The 22651-nt window shown below is 39.3% G+C and overlaps 1 protein-coding gene across 9 annotated transcripts in view; it reads right to left on the bottom strand.

The window, feature by feature from the left end:
- The window catches only part of ABI1 (abl interactor 1), a 102460-nt gene that overhangs the window by 43539 nt on the left and 36270 nt on the right, over positions 1–22651 (bottom strand). For all 9 annotated transcript variants that reach the window (XM_038755835.1, XM_038755839.1, XM_038755836.1 and 6 more), the window contains exon 2: positions 16992–17159. In XM_038755835.1, the coding sequence (XP_038611763.1) occupies positions 16992–17159 (168 nt within the window). The remainder of the gene's footprint in view (positions 1–16991; positions 17160–22651) is intronic.

The raw sequence follows: 22651 nt of genomic DNA, 5'->3' as shown, positions 1-22651 counted from the left end.
ATCCTTAACTACTGCCAGATTAAAGGAATGTAATTCAAAGATTAAGTTGCATATTTAACATGGATATTTACTATGGAAAACTCCTTATACAATTGGGACTCCGTAAATTCTGGCTATCAGTAGTTATTTAATAAGCATCCACCAGGTGAAATGCAATGTACCTAAATGCTTAGAAAAGTACAACAGAAGCCCGATAAATTTCCTGCCCACAAGGAATTTACATTCCAGTGGGGGAGAGACAAAAACATCTGCAAATAGTATAACCAAAATAAACTGACTATAAAATTGATGGTTGGTAAATTCTGAGGAAGAGGAACTGCTAGAGATGGTGGATGGATTTATGTGACATGGAGTGTCAGGAGTTAATTGGCGTAGGATTGTTGGTGCAAATGGGATTATAGGAGGGATTTGAAAGTGGGGAGGGGGGAAGGGAGTTTCAAATTAGAAGAGCACGAGGGAGAGGCCACAAGCAGAAGCCCTTTATGACGCCTATTCCCGCCCTCGCCGCACCTACTATGCAGTTGGCTGTGTACCCTTTCAGCACTCTGATACTCACCCTGGTCCCACAATACTTAAGCAAATATTCTTACAGTCTATTTCCCTTATCCCTAATCTACTTTAATGTCTACTTCCCGCTGTACCCTCCTTGTAGGCAGGGATCACATCTACCAATTCTGTTGCCCTGCACTTTTCCCCAAGCACTTAGTACAATGCTCTGCACAGGGTAAATGCTTTATAAATACCATTTATTGACTGGAAGAGGCTAGAAGGTTGGTTTGGGAGGAATCAAGAGGGCAAACTGCACAGCTTCCTCAAACCCTGCTGTACCCAGAACACCACCATTTGGAATTAGTTTTCTTTGGATGAGCTCATCTGATACATCTTGAAACTATCTTGACATACAACCACAATGTATGTTGTTTGTTTATAAACAACAGCATCCAAGCTCTGAGTCAGACCGGATGTGAGCCAAGGCTGAATTGGAAGTAGATGGAACTCATTTCTGGGGCACACTGGGACTTCAAGCAGATATAGCAAACAAAGGAACAACTGCACATAAAACTGGGAATATGTAACAACTCCCTGGCTACCATTTCAAAGTCTCCCTAGCCAAAACAGGCTTTAGGGAAGGGAGAAGGTTGGGCGATCAATCTACCCTTAAAGCTTAGTGTCAACATAACCAGGTCCTGAGGCTGGATCCTACCCATGCAAAACTCTCAACATCCCCATGGAGAAGTTTCCAAGCCCACATAAGTTTTCTTTTTCTAATCTTTCCCTAGAAAAGTCTTGAAAAGAAGAGTCATAGGATAAAGTACATTCTACGCAAAAAAGTGTGCTAACCACTCATGAGCATTCTATAACTGTCAATGTAGAGTTAATTAATTCTTAATTTGAAGGGGTCAATTATCTCATTTTTTCATTACCCAAGTCCTTTTCTTCTCCTAGCCTTTTCTTTTGCTTACCTTTCCAGGCTACCCACCTTAGTAGAAAGCAAAGGATTCAAAGGTTGGATTTTTTGGTTGATAAAACCTCTAGCAAAAAGTTCAGTGGGGGAAAACATTTCTGAATCCTTTGTTGATTTCGGTTATTTTTGCTGCCCAGCCTCTATGGATAATCAAGTCGGCTACATTTTCTTTTTAATATTCTAAGATTGTAGCTGTTCTTAATCCAGAAGAAAGCGAATTTCAGTCTTTACAATTTATACTGATTTTTAGACGATGACTACTTTGTTGCGCTGCTAAGAGAGCTGAGCAAAACCACTCTAGCAAAAACTGCTTGCATGCCAAGATGAAAAACAAAACAGCTTCAGATAAAATGAACACGTGCAACTGTGTAGGGCACTGCAGGTGGCTAGAAGGGAAAATGAGCTTTAAAAAAAACCTAAAAATAGTTCCTGCACAGCAATATTTACTGAACCTTCAAGATTTAAAAAGAAAAAACGTAGTTCAAAGTTGCAACTTGGAACAAAAAAAAAAAAAACTCTACAAAGCTGTTTTGCAGCAACAGGTTCCAGAATGTAAATTAGCATTTTTGCAACTATTGCTTAAAGAAGTTTAGTTAACTAGCAATCATCTTTTCAGATCTTGAGCTAAACTGGCAGTGAAATTTTCCACGGTATAAAGTTTACTGTGCCTCTTTTTTTTTTTTCCACCAACGTAAAGAATCAATTTGCAGGTCTGATTTTTTTAAGCTTCCCTCCAATCTTAAATTAGAAGTTAGGTTCCATAAAAGGCACGAAAAAATTAGGGCAGCTCCTCAAAAACAGAAAACCCTGGGCAATGGCAATTGAAAATATTAATAAAAAAGTAAAAAGGTGATGGGCATCACTGATCAAGACACCCAGTGCCATCCTATGTATGACTAGGGCAGATTTTAAAGGCATAACAAAGGTGAGGACATAGTCAGTGTGGTGGTCTACACAGGTGTGATTCAATAGAGGCAAAAATCAGACAACCCCTGATATATTCTCTACCAATTTTTGCTGACTTTCCTACTTTTTAACCCACACGATGCCAAATCTCTTGCTACCTGTCTAGGTTGAGGTTCATGTTGTAGTAGTAGTACTGTATAACATTGGGAAAAAGTCTTGGAAGCAGAAATTACCCCTCCGTGGAGGGTTTCTGATCTTGTGACTCCCAACCTAAATCATCCCAAGTCTCTGACCAACTTGAGAGCTTCTAGTTAGGGATGAAAGGATACAAAATGGTGGCTTTCTGCATTATTGGCTCCCTGAAGCCTGCCATCTCCCAATTCTCATTCCCTCAGTCATACTCTGCCTCCTTTTCATCACTGGAGTCAAAACACACACTTGGTACAGCCCCAAAGCTCAAAGTGGCTGAGAAAGAGGAGTACAGGGCCACCAGGTTCCACAGTACAGTAACATGTAATCTGGGTTCTGTTTAAATGATATCAAATCATTTCATTAAAATATTGCAATTACTGCCTAATTTGGGAATAATCAGAATGGATATGCTTTCCCCATATAACCTAATAGGTCTTAAAACAAACAGGATATGGCATCTGGGCATAATGTTCTCTACACACGTTCTTTGATGGCTGAGATACAATCCAAGAGTCAAATGAGTATTAAATGTGATGGGGACATCTGTCCATTTAAAAGCAGAACTAACACCAGTAGGATTTTTCCAAAAAGCTGTGTGATCATCTTCAGGTTTGTACCTGATCATCCGACCTGCATTTCAACTAGTAGCCTAGATTCTGAAAGTGTGGATTTCCAGTTTTAAAACACAATATCCACACTATTGCTAGCCCCGAAACAAAATTCATATAGTTTCTTAAACACAGGCCAGATTCTCATCTTCCTAGCTGTGCTGCTGCCTAATACGAAGCTGAAAACATCATTTTGGTCCCAAGCCACAGTTCTTCTTAGCAAGCTTCATTCTTGGAAACTATGAAACAAATGGACTATAACAGTATGTTTGTTTCATAGTCAAGAATTATGCCTTTTTCCCCCTCAGTAATATTGGGCTTCAACCTCAACTCTAGTTTTGTGTCAGTTTCCTCATTCACAGTTCCTTCTTCACAAATCAAAGCTTAGTGTAAAGGTTAAAAGGTAACAAAGATTAAAAATGTATTTTAAATTTGAGAGTGAAATATTACCTCAAATTTAAGAATGACCCACAAGTATACATTAAGATCCAAAATGTGTTCTCTACGGCATAGACCACTGTACACTTTCTGCCAGTCAAGTGTACTCAAAATCCACCTTTATTTCACTCTGTATTTTAAGTCACTCCCAAAATATCTCCAGAGACAAGAAGTTGTGAGCCAGTGGAGGAACTAGCTAAAAAAATGGGCTAGAGGTCAGAACTTTGATCCCTACTACAATAGTGAATAGATGAGATCACCAACTCTCCCTAACCTTTACTTAGGTGTTATCAAAGAACTATAGGGCTCTTTTGAATGTATATAACTGGACCAGAATTGTGGAGAGGTCTTCACTCTCCCAAATTCAGTTCCTAAACTCCTAAATGCCATGCCTAAATTATTTCAACAGATTCCACGTCTTCAAATATAACTCTGTTCAATTTTATATAACAAACATCCTAAGTATCGATGTTACCCAAAGGACTGAATTAAATGCGATGTTAAAAACACCTCCTACCCATATTAATACATTGCAATAATGCAAATTATAAAACTTTTCTTAAAATGAGTGAAGATCATTTTTTTTTAAACTAAAGCTCATTGATCGATAGTACTTATTGAGTACATACTGAGTGCAGAACACCATATTATTTGCTTGGGGAAGTACACCAGTTAGATAAAATCCTTGACCTCAACAACTTTACAAATAGCGGGAGACACAGATGGAAGAGGAAAAAGGAAAGGGAGCTACAAATAAGAGTTTGTGTTTTAATGCAGTTTTTAGATGTGCGCTTTGGGAAGTGGAGAATACAAGCATTTAAAACAATGTTTAATTAATGCTCTGCCTCAAGCACTACTTTTTTTTTGCAGTGGTGGGGTCTATGTCTCCTTAGCACCACTGTTCAAAATTATTCAGGCAACCCCTCATTTGTTAATAAAACACATAAAACTGAAAATGAGGGACCCAAATCTCATGCAAAACAAAAACCAGAATTGATTCTATAGCAGGGGAAATCACAAGCAATAATCAAAATAGTTCAACTTAGAATATAAGATTACCAAAATGTTCTAGGCATTTCAGAGCTTTGAATAGCAGAAACATGTCCTCATAAATTATGCAGATATAGAGCTAGTTGTGAGGTATTTCTGAACATTTCATAAAGAAGAAGAAAACTATGCAATTTATTTGAATATACACAAGTGGGTTGCCTGGTGATCTGGCTAGAAGGATGAAAGATTGTTTGATAATGTATGTCAAATTTTAAGTCCAACCACGCATGAAAACATCATAAACAAAAACTGATTAAGCAAACTTTAAAAACAAAATGAATTCCCTTGAAGAAACAGGGAGGAAGAATAAGCACTAAATTGCAAGCACATTCCATTGGTGACAGGAGGACTTTCTGAACACAAGGATGGTCTTGAATGCATTTGGAATCAAGTGATCCTGCTCATTAACACATCGTCAGTTTGTCCTAATTTTGAAGTATGCTAAATACCATCTTGAAGTGTGCTTAAACCGGGAGAAGGGGCACTAGCTGTACTCCTCCTCCAGAAGACATGAAAAGAAAGGACTTGATGAAGTCAAAATAGTGATGGGAAAAATTAGAACACTAAATTAACAGAGATTCACATGCAGTTTTTTTTATATATGTGTCAATATCCGACTGGACTGTGATTGGTCTTTTACAGATCTGGTTAATACTCACCAAAATACTCAGGATTCTATACAGATAGTTTTCAGAATTATGCTTAATATCCACTTGTTCAACGTACCCCTTCCCACCTTCAAAAATTCCTTCCCCGAATCTGCCTCAATTTAAAGATGTGCTGCTCGGAAGCTAAACAATCCGAACTAAGAAAATAGTAAAGAAGTGCTAGCATCCCTGACACTGGCTTGAACTATCTTCCCTTATTTGGATCTGGACATACTTCATTTTCATTTGCTTTCCTTTCAGCTAGCTCCATCACTTAATCACTTCAATAACTACACTAACTTAAATACCCAGGGATCTGTACCCTTAGAGCAAATGGTAGATTTTTTATTTATATTAATGTCTGTCTTACCTGTTGGTTGGTAAACTCATGGTAGGTAGCTAACAGGTCTACCAACTTTATTGTACTGTACTCTCCCAAATGCTTAGTACAGTGCTCTACACACAGTAAGTGATTGACTCAAATAATTAGGTAGGGACACTTATGGGCAAAGATTAAGAATATAAAGAGATTTGCTGAGTATTTATTTCATGTGGATCACATGCCAAATTACTCCATAGTCCACTTTAAAAACTAAAGGACACATATTTAACCTCTGTATATTTTGACTGATACTCCACTTGTTTGCTCAATCTAAAGCCACTGACACCAAGAATGATGTGGGAGATCAACAAGGAAAGACAGTAATCCCAAACTTTTTATGGAGGGGGCATAAAGCACTTTAAAATTCCAAATACTATATAAGGAGGGCCAAATTCCGTTAATGATCAGCCCAAGTTTACATTTTCCAAGGGTCCACAAAGTATACACAAAAGGCAAGAGGGTGATAGCCTTCATAAATGCTTGGGAATATAGGTAGTAAAGCAATCTTTGTGGCCCTGCTTGTGACTAGAATATGTTCTCCACCTGCAGAAGAAACAGACACTTTATGGTCACCAAGTTTTTCCACTCTGTCACAACTTTTGATGAAAAAATGCAGTAACAAAATCAGACTCCATCATGGGTGGGGCAGAGTCCAAAGAGTGGGATGAGGTGGTACGAACAATTTACAATGATCTCATCAGCTTCATCCTTGGAGAATTGTTTATTTTAATTCTGTATGCTGTCTAACTTCTTCCATTGCCAAGGAACTACTAATCTCACGGCATATTCTGTTGTTTATGATCTCGCTAATGTGCTTGTCTTGGATCGTAAACACCTTGAAATTAGTGAGCCTCTCTTGATTAACCTACTTTACTATCACCCCAGCAATGCTCTAAACAGAACAAGTCACCTACAATTACATAAAATGGCAAAATGTTTAAGAAATCCTTAGAAATTACACTTTCCCCCAAAAAATCCTACTTTTCAGAAAAACCCACTATAACAACAGTCCATAAATGGGGCGGGGAGGGGAAACGACGACAATATGACAGGGTTTTCTGCTAAATACCATAAAAAACCTCTTGCAGATAAGAACCTGCCCAAAACCATGAAATCTGTACTTGTGTTGGGCAGTCTATTAAAACAAGTGCTTTTTTTGTTTTTTAAGCAAGTACAGGTAAAACTGCAGGGGAAAAGAAAAAATATCAAAAAATCTTGGGGATTTGGCTGATATTGAGAGGTTTATTTTCCTTCTCTAAATCTGTGACAAACTCCAGTGCAGCAGAATTGTTCCCAGATGTTCCTAAATGCAGCAACAGAAAATATCTGACTTCCAATTATAAGGCACACTGATTAGAATAAATTTCTCCACCATTCTATGCTACATTACTGTTTGCTGCAAGATGAAATATGACTTCCCACAGCCCAGAATTCACTCCTTGCCATTTGCAAACCGTGTTCTTCTCCATGCTTAGAGGCTACTAAAAAACCAAACTCCTCCAAAAGGCATTCCTTCATGTCACCCCATCAACCATCTAAATACTCATAATATGTCCAGCCTTTTAGATCGTCTGCTTTTCTGCATTACTTTCATTTTTGAACCACCACTTTACCTGCTGCAGATTCATTAACAATCTGAGTCAGAGGTCTATACTAGGGATTTTCTGGACTAAAACATTTGCTTTTTGTTTTAAGTCCATGGTATAATAATAATAATAATAATAATAATAATAATAGCATTTATTAAGCGCTTACTATGTGCAAAGCACTGTTCTAAGCGCTTGGGAGGATACAAGTTGATCAGGTTGTCCCACGAGGGGCTCACAGTTTTAATCCCCATTTTACAGATGAGGTAACTGAGGCCCAGAGAAGTTAAGTGACTTGCCCAAAGTCACACAGCTGACAACTGGCAGAGTCAGGATTTGAACCCATGACTTCTGACTCCAAATTTAACCTGCTAGGAGACCATATGTTTAATAAAGCACATTTAACATTTATGGAAATATTTGGGAGAGACGGAGCAGTTGCCATATGAAGATAGATGAAGAAAAAAAATGATTAAGATTCTTCAGTTTGGAGAAGAGAACTGCTGAGAAGGAACTTGAATGAAATTTACAAAATCATGAAGGGAATGGACAAAAAACAATGAATTGCTCCTCACCAAATATATCACCACAAGGACTCCTATAACTTGAAGGTGGCTCAAAACTAATAAAGGAAAAATTCATTCATTCAATCGTATTTATTGAGCGCTTACTGTGTGCAGAGCACTGTACTAAGCGCTTGGGAAGTACAAGTCGGCAACATAGAGAGAAAAATACATAGAAAAATACATATGCCAAGTTGTAAGTATATGGAATTTGTTGTCCCAGGAAATCACTTAAACCTAACAGGTCAGTGGTTTCAAGGAGTGTTTGATTCAATTAATTGAATCATCATTATCATCAATGGTATTTATTCAAACCCTTACTGTGTGCAGAGCTCTGTACTAAATGCTTGGGTGAGAGCAAAACCACAGAGTTGGTAGACTCCTCTGGACTGTCAGCTCATTGTAGGGAGAAAAAAGGTTTTGAATGTTGAGGGGATACATGCTAAATTTAAGGATACATTTTAAGAACAGCACTGTCACTAAGCATCCTTTTGTCACAGACAAAGTTCTGGGCTGGGTGAGCTACTGATCTGTCTTAGTCTGGCACTGAATATACCCACTAAACACAATCTAAACTATACAAATTGAGCACAGGGCACTGGGCTGAGAGGTACAATGAAATATTTGGGTCAATTCCATAATTTACTGAATATGGAAGCAATTACTAAGGAACGTGTTTGGGACATTTGTCCCAGCAAGGCACAATCTGGAAAAGCCAAAAAGAGACGGGAACAAACAAGTGTGAGGCAACAAGCAGAGGAAGAACAAATGGAGGGCAGGATTTCTGCACTACAACATTCCAGAAATTTTAGTGAAAATGCTTCCATTAATCATGGCAGCAATCTCCACAGGCATGTAAAAGTGGTCCTCAGTGAGGGGTGTCTGGAAAACATCCCACGCCGCCGATACACTGGAGAACTGAGGCTCCAGCAACTGAGGCTCTCCACTTTCTTCCGGGCCCAGGGGAATCACCCACGGGGCAGCCTCTCCATCCCCCCCCCATCTTACCTCCTTCCCTTCCCCACAGCACCTGTATATATGTATATATGTTTGTACATATTTATTACTCTATTTATTTTGCTTGTGCATATCTATTCTATTTATTTTATTTTGTTAGTATGTTTGGTTTTGTTCTCTGTCTCCCCCTTTTAGACTGTGAGCCCACTATTGGGTAGGGACTGTCCCTGCATGTTGCCAAATTGTACTTCCCAAGCGCTTAGTACAGTGCTCTGCACACAGTAAGCGCTCAATAAATACGATTGATGATGATGATGGAGAAGATCCTGAATGCTGAAGACTGATGTTTGGTGCTCTGTACCCGGGTATTAAGACACACCCTAGTTGTTTTAAACTGTTAGATATCTTAAAGCAGACAGCTCTCGTGGTCACGGAAGATGCATCTCTCCGTTGCTGAACTGTACTTTCCAAATGTTTAGTGCGGTGCTCTGCACACAGTAAGCGCTCAAATACCATTGATTGTATCTCTCCTACAAAGAGCCAACTAAACTGCAAAGGCTGGGCTCCCACTGGTGAGCCTGATAATGTAAACAGACTAGGATGCACTGGTGGTCTGTTGCTACTTGGGAACCTCTAGCTATCCTCCTCTGAACCCACTGGGATTCTAACGTGCCTCAGTGGGGGCTGTTGACACCTCTCAATTTCTAGTACATGGGGTAGGAGAGAAAGCCTAGGAGAAAAATCAACTCTTGCTGTATTCCCAAACACTTAGTACAGTGCTCTGGACCCAGTAAGTGTACAATAAATACCACTGATTTATTGAGAGGAAAAAAAAAAATACTCCCAAGGTTGGTAAAATGTTTTTAAGAACTGCAACAGGGGCATATGTGCTTGAAGCTGAAAAGTTAAAGAAAATTCAGTACAAGTGTCTGCCTCTAGTATTCCCTTTTTGGGGGTGGGGGGGAGAATGCCATCATTATTACTGTATGCAATTATAAAAGTTATTCCCGTGCTTGAAGCTGAAAAGTTAAAGAAAATTCAGTACAAGTGTCTGCCTCTAGTATTCCCTTTTTTGGGGTGGGGGGGAGAATGCCATCATTATTACTGTATGCAATTATAAAAGTTATTCCTTAGCTAACATTTATCGGTAATGAGACTAATACTCAACACACGCTATTCTATACTGGATTGTGACACTTCCAATCTTGTGTAAGAATATAATAATAATAATTGTGGTATTTGTTAAGCACTTATTATGTGCCAGGCACTGTACTCAACACACACTATTCTATACTGGATTGTGACACTTCCAATCTTGTGTAAGAATATAATAATAATAATTGTGGTATTTGTTAAGCACTTATTGTGTGCCAGGCACTGTACTAAGCACTGGGGTGGATACATGCAAATAGGGTTGGACACAGTCCCTGACTTACGTGGGGCTCACGTTATTATTATGGTACTGGTGGCCTGAATAATTACATGAAGTTAGAAACCCTGTATACAAAAGTTTTATAGATTTCCTGGGCCATAAGTATAAAAACTTCATATCCTCCCCCCCATAAAAGCCATTCCTTTCCCTACTATCCCCCTGCTCCTCCTCACCTCCCAGGAAACACCCTATCCTCAGGCAGTATTAAAAACATAATGCGCAAGTCAGTACGATGGACTACATAAAGGTCTTCCTTATCTAAAGTATTCTCTCACCCAAAATTCAATAGAAAACTATCATCATAATAATATGATGATTATGTCATAATAATATAATGGTGGTATTTGTTAAGCACTTACCATCTGCCAGACACTGTACTAAGCAATGGGGTGAATGAATACAAGCAAATCAGGTTGGCCCACAGTCCCTGTATCACATGGGGCTCACAATCTTAATCCTCATTCTACAGATGAGGTAACTACGACACAGAAAAGTTAAGTGACTTGCCCAAGGTTACACAGCAGACAAATGGCAGAGTTGGGATTAGAACCCAAGACCTTCTGACTCTCAGGCTCGTGCTCTATTCACTAGGCCACACTGCTTCTCTTCACGGCCTGAAGGCCCTCAAGGACAAAAAAGAAAATGAAGAGTTCCTTTTATATGCAATCAAATACACATATGAGCCATTAGAAATGTAAAAGAAGCCTATTGACTATTATTACAGTGCTTCTGCGCAGTACATGTAAAACAGCATTATGTCTATAAATAACTACTGTCAACCCACAATAGAGTCTTCCAAAGCACAAAGCCAGGAAAAGAGCCCCACCCTAACAATAACTGTGGGGTGGTGTTTTTTTTTAATAAAATAGAAGCCAGGACTATTGAATTGATCTTTCATTTCAGGGAGGATACAATTTTAATGGGCCCTGGTAAAGGAAGGGCTGGAATGGGGTGGGAAAAGAGGAGAAAAGAAAGGAAGGAGGGAGGAGAGAGCAGTGGAAGAGAGGAAGAAGAGAGAGGCCCTACTGTTTTAAACATAGAAGAGCGCTGTCATGGAAACTCCCTAGGCAGATCCCTCTTTAATCTGCAAACATTCCCCTACTCAGTTTTTTTTTAGGCCCAGTATTCAACTGAATAGTGCAAACTAAAAAGATTTCCAAAAAGGGGCTCAAGTAACTAAACGTGCACAGCTGGACGGAGCACAGAACTAACTGGCAGGGAAGCAAATCTGGCTGCATATAAAAGGTGAAGCTCCGTAGGATCCGTAACTCCACTGGCCTATTTCCACCCTAGAACTGCACCTCACAAGTAGAAATTAACTTTCAGTTTTGGGAAGTTTCAGGGTTATGCGCTCCATTTAGACTGAACAATAAAAAGTACAGTATATTACAATGGCAATCTATTCCCTATATTGCTCTAATGTGTGACTTAGTCTATGTCACTGAAAAGTGATTTAGCATCAATAACCACACTACACAGGCAAAAGTTGAGGGTAAATTGCATCACCTGATTTACAAAGGGCTTTAAAAAGGAGTTCCTAGAAATGATAACGAGTCAAAGTAATATTTTCGTGTCAGAATGAAGCTCTTCCTCTATTGTATAAGTCAATTAGTAAGAATTTGGATGTCCTTCAATGGTATAATTTTTAAATGGATCTAAAATGATCTATTTTCTCCAGACTCTGGGATGGGAAGCATCAACACTCCTTTACAACACTGAAGAGTGGCTGTGCCCGACGGGCTTGGGAGTCAGAGGTCTTGGATTCTAATCCCGGCTTCATCACTTGTCGGCTGTGTGACTTTGGGCAAGTCACTTCACTTCTCTGTGCCTCAGTTCCCTCATCTGTAAAATGGGGATTAATACTGTAAGCTCCACATGGGACAACCTGATTACCTTGTAACACCACCTCCCCGGCGCTTAGAACAGTGCTTGGCACAGAAGCGCTTGAGAAATACCATCATCATCATAAAGGGTGTCTGTCCCTAGTTCTACTTCTGCAAAAATATTTGAACATGAATGATTCTAACAATTATACATCATTCAAGCCTAACCCCACCTCATATCATTTAAAGGGAAATTATTTTTAAATCAGTTCATTCAATAAAAATTTGGTAAACGTTCCCAATGAAATGTTAGAAAACTGGAATGAAAATCTGAACAAATGTTACTGCATTTAATGTCTGTGGTAGATTTCTTTACTAAAGACATGCACATGAAAGGGCTCAGAGCTATAGATTCTTAGATTTATTTTTCTAAATACTGAACTGTTGGCATTCAGAATTTAAGATAAATTTTACTAGAAAAGACAGATGTAATAGTGTTTCGACTTACGAGTTTTACTAATAAAATACAGACCCTGCCTTGTTCTTAAATTCCAGAGGCAAAAAATATATATAAATCATAAGCCACTGAAAAGTTAGCAACTGAGAGAACAGAATAGTTCAGTATCCTTAATCTCAAAATTCAAAGTCAATTAACAGAAATAGTGCAAAGTAATTAGTGGCTCTTCAATTCAGCATGTAATCTTGGGCTATCTATTAATATGAAAACGAAGAATGCAGATAATCAGTTGGCACCGGGAAATACTTCAAGCTAAAAGCTGACAGTAGTTTGGAGGGGAAAGACACCCATATCTTCCATATTGGTAATCAAATAATGAAAAAAAAATAAGAAAAATTCACAGATTTCTTTTTACATTATTCCCAAAAGGCATCTTTCTTTCTCCTCCTTTAAGTGGAATGAGTTTAAATTACAAGGTTTTTCAACCACTTTCACAATCAAACTAAAGGAACTAGTTTGGCCACATTCATAAATGAATCAGAGCTGATAGTATTGACCCTTTAAAAACAACTGTGATAATGAAGACTCAGTTTTATTTCCTGCTTAACAGAAAGTTCCACGGTAGGAGTACACCCTAATTGTCTCAAAGACCAAAAACTAGAAATAAAAATTTAAAAAATTAGCCATATGGGTAAGAAAAAGCTAAACTGAAAGAAGGTTTAAAACTACATTGCGGACTCCAGAATTTGATTTTTTTTTTCTTGAACTAGTTTATAGTTCCCTTATTACTATCTTTTAAAAAATATGAATCATATTTAGTGGTGCTTAGCAGTCATTCAGTCCACCCCTCTAACAAACTATACCACAAGAGACCAATGAAAATCTACTTTATTTTTATGAACTCCAAGGGAAGGGAATTTTCAACCCCCTTCAATAAACCTATTCTTTTAACTTTTCTCATCAGATTTTTATTCCTTTCAACCATCTTCTACTTGAAAAGGGAGGGGAAGTGGGAATACTAGCAGTCTTGAGGAATGGGGAGGGCCAAAGAAACATATTAGAAACAAGTCAACTAGATCTTAATCTTTAGTTAAACTAGGCATGATCTTTAGTTCCCTGTAATTTTGTTGATTTCAGCTATGCAAGCATTTAAACTTCCATCACACATCAGGGCAAACAAGTTAAGGAAGACAGTATGAGATTTAGTTATGCCCCCAATCCAAAACAGGAACCAGAGGGATAAAAATGAACAAGCTAACTCTACAAAAATTTGTACGGGAACAAAAAGGTTAGTGGCAAGTGATTTTCCCCCCCCATCCCCATCCTTTGTTCTTGGGAATCTTATCATTGTCCTTAAGTGTCCCACCCATTCATCCCCACAGGAAGGACAAAATGGAACTGCTTGAGAATCAATTCCAGTTTTTCCCCTTGGCCTATTCTCCATCCACGGCACCTCCCTCAACACCCAATATACCCACGTGCTGAAAGACATAATAGTTTCTCTCTCACCCTGCAAAGGTGGATTTAGTGGACGGGTTTTATGGTGTGTTAATTTAATTTCCAAGGCTGGCTTAGTTATTCTACTTAAATATATAACTTGAATATCATCTAAATGAAACCATGCAATAGCACTGCATGTGAAAGTTTGGAGATTTCACATTTTCAATTTCCCAGTTGCCAGGAGTTAGACTAAAAAAACTCACTTTTTACAATGGAATCTGAGGCTCGGAATAAAACAGGGGTTCATATTTCTGATGAAAAATACTTTTATACCAGTGTAAAAAACCAAAAATAAATTTTAACCCAACCTCCACAGTGCCCAAAACTTTTTAAAAGAACACCCATTTCCCCTGCCCCACTCTAGCTTCAAAAAGTCAACAGGAGAGGAAACTACAACAGATCTTACTAAATATCCTCAAAACAGGTATTGTTCACCACAGTCACTGGCAAACCGTACCTGTTTCGGTAACTGCAACTTTTAAAGTTGTTTCGGCAATTCAAACAGGAATCCTTTTGCTAACTGCAAATGCTGTGGCTTATAATGTAGGATTAGAACTTTTGAAAGATTTCCATACCACCCAAGTGACTATTTTAATAAAGTTCGGATTTCACCAACCCTTTGGCTTTGGAAAAATAGTCTCTAATAATTTTGTTTTACATAGCATAACAAAAGAAACCTTTTAAAAGATGGTCCTCGCCAAATGCAGTAGTGATAGGGAAGGTGGAAGCTCGCTTCAGCCTCCTCAGCTTCACAATGTGGATTTCTTTAGTGATCTGAAAAACTGCTACAGCTACAAAAGTTTCAGTTTCGCAAGAGCCTTAAGTACCTAGAAGTCGATTAGGGATCTTTAAGTTCAACATGTGTTTTTGAAATGGTACCTCTACTTTGCGGTAAAAGGAGAAAGGCCAAAGAGAGCATCAGTTACAGAAAGCATAAATTGTACTAACTTGTTGGGGGGTAGGGGAATTTTATATTTGTTTTATATTTTATAGGCCATGCTGGATCGCCATCAAAGCTCGCCCCTTGTTTACAATGGGAGACTCCATCATCATTATTTTCCTGTGCCAATCATGAGCCCACCATAAAAATACTGCCTATGAATTTTAGGTTAATTTGGGTTTGGTTCAGAAGAATCCCAAATTTCAAACTCAAATTGGAAAAATTTGTTCCATAAATTGTACTAACTTGTTGGGGGGTAGGGGAATTTTATATAATGTAATCATGACCCCCAGTTCTTTGGTCAGCTCTCCATCTGCTAGTAATGTTACTAAAAGTTGACTGCTACCTCTTAGGAAACTGCAAAACAAAAAACTGTGGGATCACAGTTTATGTACAAGTCTGCTCAATTTATTCATTTTGACAGTGTTATAAACATTTTTATGTTTGCCTCCACTTATAGAATGTTGGCTCCTTGTAGGGCAGGAAATATCATTTCCTTGTCCTGCACTTCCTGAGTGCTGAGTACAGTGCACTGCACCACATAGGTGCTCAATAAATAGTGCTACTGGGAGGGAAAACATCCTTCATTACTGCATGCAAGTGTTAATTTAAGCATACCTAAACACCTATTTAAATATTGTCTGCTGGCCCAAGGGGCTGTCATAACTTTGGCATGATGTTTCAGCTACTTTGGCTCATAAATGAGATTTGTACGTAGAATTACTTTATGCAGTTCACAGTGTACTATACCTCATCACTCCTGCTCATCCGTTGCAACCACTACCCTACCAGAAGCAGGACTGGCGGGAACTAGAGCTTATGAGTGCTGCATCACGGATCACCACCACTAAAAATAAATTATTTTGTGCAAATTCTCAGGCTCAAAGTCTTCAGGACTGGGCTAATAATAATAATGATAATAATACTAATAATAATAACATTTGTTAAGTGCTTACTATGTGCCAGGCACTGTTCTAAGCGCTAGGGTAGATACGAGGTAATCAGGTTGGACACAGTCCACGTTCCCCATGGGGTTCACAGTCTTAATCCCCATTTTACAGATGAAGGAACTGAGGCACAGAGAAGCAAAGTGACTTGCCCAAAGTCACACAGCTGACAAGTGGAGGAGGCAACATTCGAACCCACATCCGCTGACTCCCAAGCCCATTCTCTTGTCACTAGGCCATGCTGGATTGCCATCAAAGCTCGCCCCTTGTTTACAATGGGCGACTCCACCATCATTATTTTCCTGTGCCAATCATGAGCCCACCATAAAAATACTGGCTATGAATTTTAGGTTAATTTGGCTTCGGTTCGGAAGAATCCCAAATTTCAAACTCAAATTGGAAAAATTTGTTCATTTACCATTTTTACATAAATTTGTAGCTTTAAGAGTTTAGAGGTAATTGTTTTATTCAGAGATGAGCAGTTCTGCTTTAATGAATTAGCTTTCACTGGATCAGCTATTTTGATTTTTAATTCTTTAAAAAAAAATCTTAAAAATAAGAATCCCCTAGCAAGTTGAATACATTAGAGGAGCCCATTACATGGAGGCTAACAACACAGTTGTAACTTCTGTTTAAAGGAGCAATATTAAGCACAGGGTATTCTTAAAAGCATTAAGCATTCACTTAAAGATAGATTTTGTTCTGTACACTCCTTACGATCAGACTCCGAAGACAAATATTTTCCAATAATATTTGCCATATCCAGAAATATCAAAAGTGGGACCACAAAGGAAGATGACCATGGGGCCTTCTTCCAAAATAAGAAGTATCTGGAACTAGCTAGAGTCTATTAATGGAATAAAATTACAGAATCTCTCTGGACCAGGTTATAGTCATTTCTTATTTCTTGTAAAAAAAAAAAAACAAAAAAAAACAAAAGAAAGGTGTACTCCAAAGAAAAAAAACCCACCACGCAATAAGGGACTTTCCTAGTGACATACAGCCAGTTGCAGGCAGAGCTCAAAATCCTTAGCTTCCACTCTGTTGCTCAGCTGAGTGGAGGTGACACAGATTTGAAAGTCATTTATTAGTTATTACCTGGGAGATATGGTTGATGGAAGACTCCATTCTCCGCAGCTGGGAGGCCTGGATGTCCAGCAACTGGAGTACATTGTTGGCCAACGCATTTATCTGATAAGCAACACTGGCTAAGGATTGGGTTGTGTATGCTTTGGTCTCTTCTAGTGCTTTTCTTTTGTCTGGAGCCTGAAACAAAAGAACGTCAACTGTTATTTGATTGACATAGCAAAAAAGGAAAATTATGCATGCAATTCACCAAGCAAAAAAAAACAAAAAAAAACTGTTCTTAGCCAGCCACAAATATATGGGTAATAAAAGAAATAATGTACAAAAATATAAAAGGGAAAGGAAAAGATTCAAACTTGCATAAAAGCCATGCTCTTTTAGGACTGTACACTTTTGGCAGTGTAATCAGCTTCCGAGGTGGTCCTCTCTCTCTCTCTAGCCAAACAATAACCAACAGTATCTGGAGCAAGGTTTCCCCTCCCCTCTTCCCCCCCCCCCTCCAAAAAAAAGAAATTCTCTGCCAGGATGTTCGAGTTCCCACAAAACAAGTGCTTCATTTCCCTTAAATGTGAAATCACAGTGCCCGAGCAAGCACCAATCAAAAAGGGAAAAAAATATTTTCCCACAGATCAGAACCCCACTGAACGCACTTTCTTTAAAAAGAAACCCTACAGCTGCGGTGGCTGTTTTTCTCAGGGTAGCTAGGGAAAGCAACCCCTACCCAATCATCTTGGAGATTATGAAAATTACAGAATGGTTCAGATAACTTCCTCCAGCTGAGATTTCCAGGCTGGAATGTGGAAGGGCAATGGGGTTACAGAGGATCCTTATTTAGGCATTCCCTTGAAATACAAAATAAAACAGCAGATCCATACTGAGTGCATTTACAGCTGTGTGTCAGCATGGGCCCTAACTGCCAAAATAGTTTCAACCAATTTCAGTTCTATAGGTCCTAAATACAGAATGCTGCTGGGAGAACACCATGAACAAATGGGGCCCCAGGGTGGTTGGGTAATGAGGACAACTTCTCTGAGGTAATCTTGGGGTTCTTGAGAAGCAGCATGGTCTAGTGCATCTGGAGTCACAGGATCTGGGTCTAGTCTCAGCTCTGCCACTTGCCTGCTAGGTGACCTTGGGCAAGTAATTTAACTTCTCTGTGCCTCAGTTTCCTCATCCCTTAAACAGGGATTAAATACCTCTTCTCCCTCTCCTCCAAACTGTGAGCCCCATGTAGGATAGGCACTGTGTCCCACCTGCTTAACATGTGTTTACCCCAGCACTTAGTGCAAATACTATATTTAATGAATTGGGGTTTGGAGTCATCATCATCATCAATCGTATTTATTGAGCGCTTACTATGTGCAGAGCACTGTACTAAGCGCTTGGGAAGTCCAAATTGGCAACATATAGAGACAGTCCCTACCCAACAGTGGGCCCACAGTCTAAAAGGGGGAGACAGAGAACAAAACCAAACATACTAACAAAATAAAATAAATAGAATAGATATGTACAAGATAAATAAATAGAGTAATAAATATGGACATGCATATATACAGGTGCTGTGGGGAAGGGAAGGAGGTAAGATGGGGGATGGAGAGGGGGACAGGAAGGGAGGGGCTCAGTCTGGGAAGGCCTCCTGGAGGAGGTGAGCTCTCAGTAGGGCCTTGAAGGGAGGAAGAGAGGAATGGAGGAATGAATAAATCATCATCATCAATCGTATTTATTGAGCGCTTACTATGTGCAGAGCACTGTACTAAGTGCTTGGGAAGTCCAAATTGGCAACATATAGAGACAGTCCCTACCCAACAGTGGGCTCACAGTCTAAAAGGGGGAGACAGAGAACAAAACCAAACATACTAACAAAATAAAATAAATAGAATATATATGTACAAGTGAAATAAATAAATAGAGTAATAAATATGTGGTTGGCAACATATAGAGACAGTCCCTACCCAATAGTGGGCTCACAGTCTAAAAGGGGGAGACAGAGAACAAAACCAAACATACTAACAAAGTATGTTGGGGGCGGGGGGATGGAGTGGGGAAAAAGAGAGGAATCATTCATTTTGGTGATCCTGCAAACAGACCTGAATGGAAACTGAGTGCAGGAGGAAATCCCAGGAGAAAAGGAAACTATCACTTCCCTCGGAGATTTGAGTTGTCCAAAATGAGCTTCCAGGCCAGCAGTTTGCTATATACCCACTCTGAAAAGTAAATATCCCTCTTTTTTTTTGAAAAGCGAGCAAGGGTCCAGAGGTAAGGGTCTTGCTTTAAGTGAGTTCAGCTCCTTCAGTCTAATGAACCTGACTAGGCATACTACAGTCTTTCAGCGGAGGAAGTAAACAAAGGCCTAATTGACCAAATGTCCTCAGAAAGATTGAGCTGCTAGAAGTGCACTCTGTTCCTATTTAGGAGCTCTACTCTCCGCCCAAAAACCCTTCAACAGACTGAAAACAGACTTTCAAAGCCAGATTTTAGGTTGCACCATCCAAGCAAAATCTTCGGAACTGTTCACTGAGCATATGCTCAGAATCGGCAAAAGGACGGGCTTAAGACGATTTGAGGTTCAAATACCATTCCCTTAGAGTACCAATCATACATTTTAAAATTCAAAATTTGAATATTTAAATTTGGTCCTCATTTTGCTGGTTTACATAGAATTTTATGTTCCAAATAATAAACAGAAAGGTGGAAACTAGCCACATACTTGAATGACAACTTCTTATAAAATGCATAGCAGAGTATTTTATCATCTCTGACACTGGATTTGCTCCACTTTTAGGTTTCGGGCAGCTTTAGATTTTAAAATGCAGAAAAAAAACTTATCAAACACCTCAGAATAAAAATTTAGCACTGCAAGGTGACTCCTGGAAGCAAGCTATTTGACCCCACATTTAGAAAATATTGGATTTATTCAAGTAATTAAAGCCATAAAATGGATGTCCCAAAATAGTACTGTAGGCCTTCCACATAATAGAATGGGCATTTTGCCAGAATTAAACATACTATTCATATTTTTCTCAAGGATGAAAAATTTCATAAGTCTCTTTTACTCTGCAAATAAGCAGGTCTGTTCTCTTCTTAGGGCAGTTCATTCTTTACAGGGTATGGAGATGGACAATCTTGGAATAGTAATCCAATGCCATCATAAATCCCCAACAGTTAACTCCCTAGGGAAATATTAAGTAAAAACAAATGCAATCAGAAAACCAGTTTAGCTATCCTCACACCTACATAAACCGGGGATTCCTGGAAGCCTTTAAATAATCAAAAAATGATTATTTCGAAAGATAGCCACATGGTATGTAAGCTTAGGGGCTTCTAGGATTCCAACAGGCAGAGAAGCTCTGCCTTCTCTCACTTAGCATTCTTTCATAAATATTCCAGAGCTCATTTTAATCAGTGAGAAACCTACCCTTTCTAGTCAAGGCCAAAGATCTACAAAATAAGGCAGAAAATGCCACTTAGTAGAGCACAATGTCGATCTACCCGAAACCAGATAGGTGCTAAACTGGTTTCAGCAGGATTATAAAAACACCCTGTCATTTACAAACTTGAAGCAAAGTCACCACAATATACTGGTTTTACATCTGACTCCACCCAAAGACTGACAGGAAGATAAACATATTTTGGTTATTTTCCACCTTCACCCTAAAATGACCTTAAGCCAGGATCCTTGCCACCTGATTTTGTGTGTGTGTGTGTCTGTGTGTGTATTCTTACTATAATATATTGTAGATTGCTGTAGTATCAGGAAAGTTTTCTGTGAACTAATACCATTACTATCAGTGCTACCACTTGCTTTACTTGCCAGTGGTGCCAAGAAAAGTCTCCTTTCCCCGTTGCTCTAGTGATGCAATCTGTCCATGACAAATTACAAAGTATTTTCAAGTACTTCAGAGACTTCGAAATACTTTCAACTACTTCAACTGCTGAACAAAAACTGTTTCCATGGAGACATCTTGCGCCAGAATCTTGGGTTAAGCAAAAATTGAGCCACATTTCTTCCCACACACTATCCAGCTTGGCAACCCAGGAATCCACCAGTGGGTCAGTGGGCATCTCACGGGACTATAAGGGTGAAATCGTGTTTGGGCCAGGATCTGTTGGCCCACCCAACAGAAAAAAGACACAACTGTATTGCCATAGCCCTGAATCTGGATCTGACAGTGCAGTGCCCACCCAATCCTTCATAGCACCACTTCAGCAGCTCTGTATTGCCTGATCCTCATGTCTACAAAGCTGACATAATTTGCTGGAAGATGAACAATTTCGGGAGAATACGTGAGGAACGTTGTCTGCCACACCAACTTGCATTCGGTGATAAGAACTGTGGGATTTTTTTGCGTGGTGTCCCACATGGGACACCACAGTTTCAGGGGGAAGGAGAACACATACTGAATCCCCATTTTACAGATGAGGACTCAGGCACAGAAAAGCAACATGCCCAAGGTCACCCACAACAGGCAAGTGACGGAGCCAGAATTGGAACCCAGGTGCCCGGGCCCATGCTCCTCCTACGAGGTTAGGATGGTTTATCCCACTACGCTCCTACCCCTAATAGTAGACCTGACATTGGATATATATATAGGATCATTAGTGTTAAAAACTTAGGTGAACTTACATTAAAATTTGTTGAAATCAAAGATGAGTTCTCACAGCAAGGTCCTTCCATCGAAAATGAAAGTTTGGCTCATTGTGCTGCCCAAATGGCATTATATTTCTATCACTGACATCCAAATTAAGCACCCATGATAATCTTAAGAGTCTTCCTCTAATTACTGCTTCATCTCTCTAATGGGTCTTTTACACAACTGCAAGGCTGATATAGAGTTTGAAGTTCATTCTTTGATGCTGATTGTTGTATCAGTAAAAAGCCTCATTTTAAAAAATAACAAAAAACTTTTGGGATAACATGCTTAGCCTAAACTACATCTCCTCCACTAGGTTACAATCCTTTGTCTCAAAGGTTTAATTAGCTACCATAAGTGAGAGAATGTTTACGCAACAGAAGCCAAAAATTTAATTCACCCCAAATAACCATCTTGAAAATCCAGGGGCCATTTAAAGTAATTACTGAAAAATCTACCTACTGAACTAACCACTTACACATTAGTCACGCATACTCACTAGCTTCATGTCAATGAACTGAGAATCTCCCATTTTTTATGGTATTTGTGAAGCCCTTACTATGTGCCGGGCACTGTACTAAGCGCTGGGGTAGGTACAGCTAATCAGGAGGGACACAGTCCATGTCCCACATGGGACTCACAATACTAATCCCCATTTTACAGATGAGGCAACTGAGGCAGAGAAGTTAAGTGATTTGCCCAAGGTCACCCAGCAGACAAATGGCGGAGCAGGAATTAGAACCCAGATCCTTCTGATTCCCAGGCCTGTATTCTGTTCCTAAGTGAAACTTCTTCCTTGTTTAAGTCAGCTGTACAGTAAGCCACTGTTTTCTTTAATCACACTGCCCTATCCTTAGCCCCCTTTTAAAAAAAAGTAGTGAGCACCTGCTGGGTGCAATGTACTGTGCTAAGCATTTGGGAAGTACAAAACAAAGACGTGATATGCTTCCTGCCTACAAGGAGCTTCCACCTTTGTAAAAACTACTCCCCTGTTCACACTCCTATCCCTGCAGTTTTGGGGAACGTGCCTTCCCATGCCCT

This window comes from Tachyglossus aculeatus, chromosome 13 (genome assembly GCF_015852505.1).
Source record: "Tachyglossus aculeatus isolate mTacAcu1 chromosome 13, mTacAcu1.pri, whole genome shotgun sequence".
NCBI classification, from domain to species: domain Eukaryota; kingdom Metazoa; phylum Chordata; class Mammalia; order Monotremata; family Tachyglossidae; genus Tachyglossus; species Tachyglossus aculeatus.
This window is presented reverse-complemented; position numbering and strand designations above follow the sequence as displayed.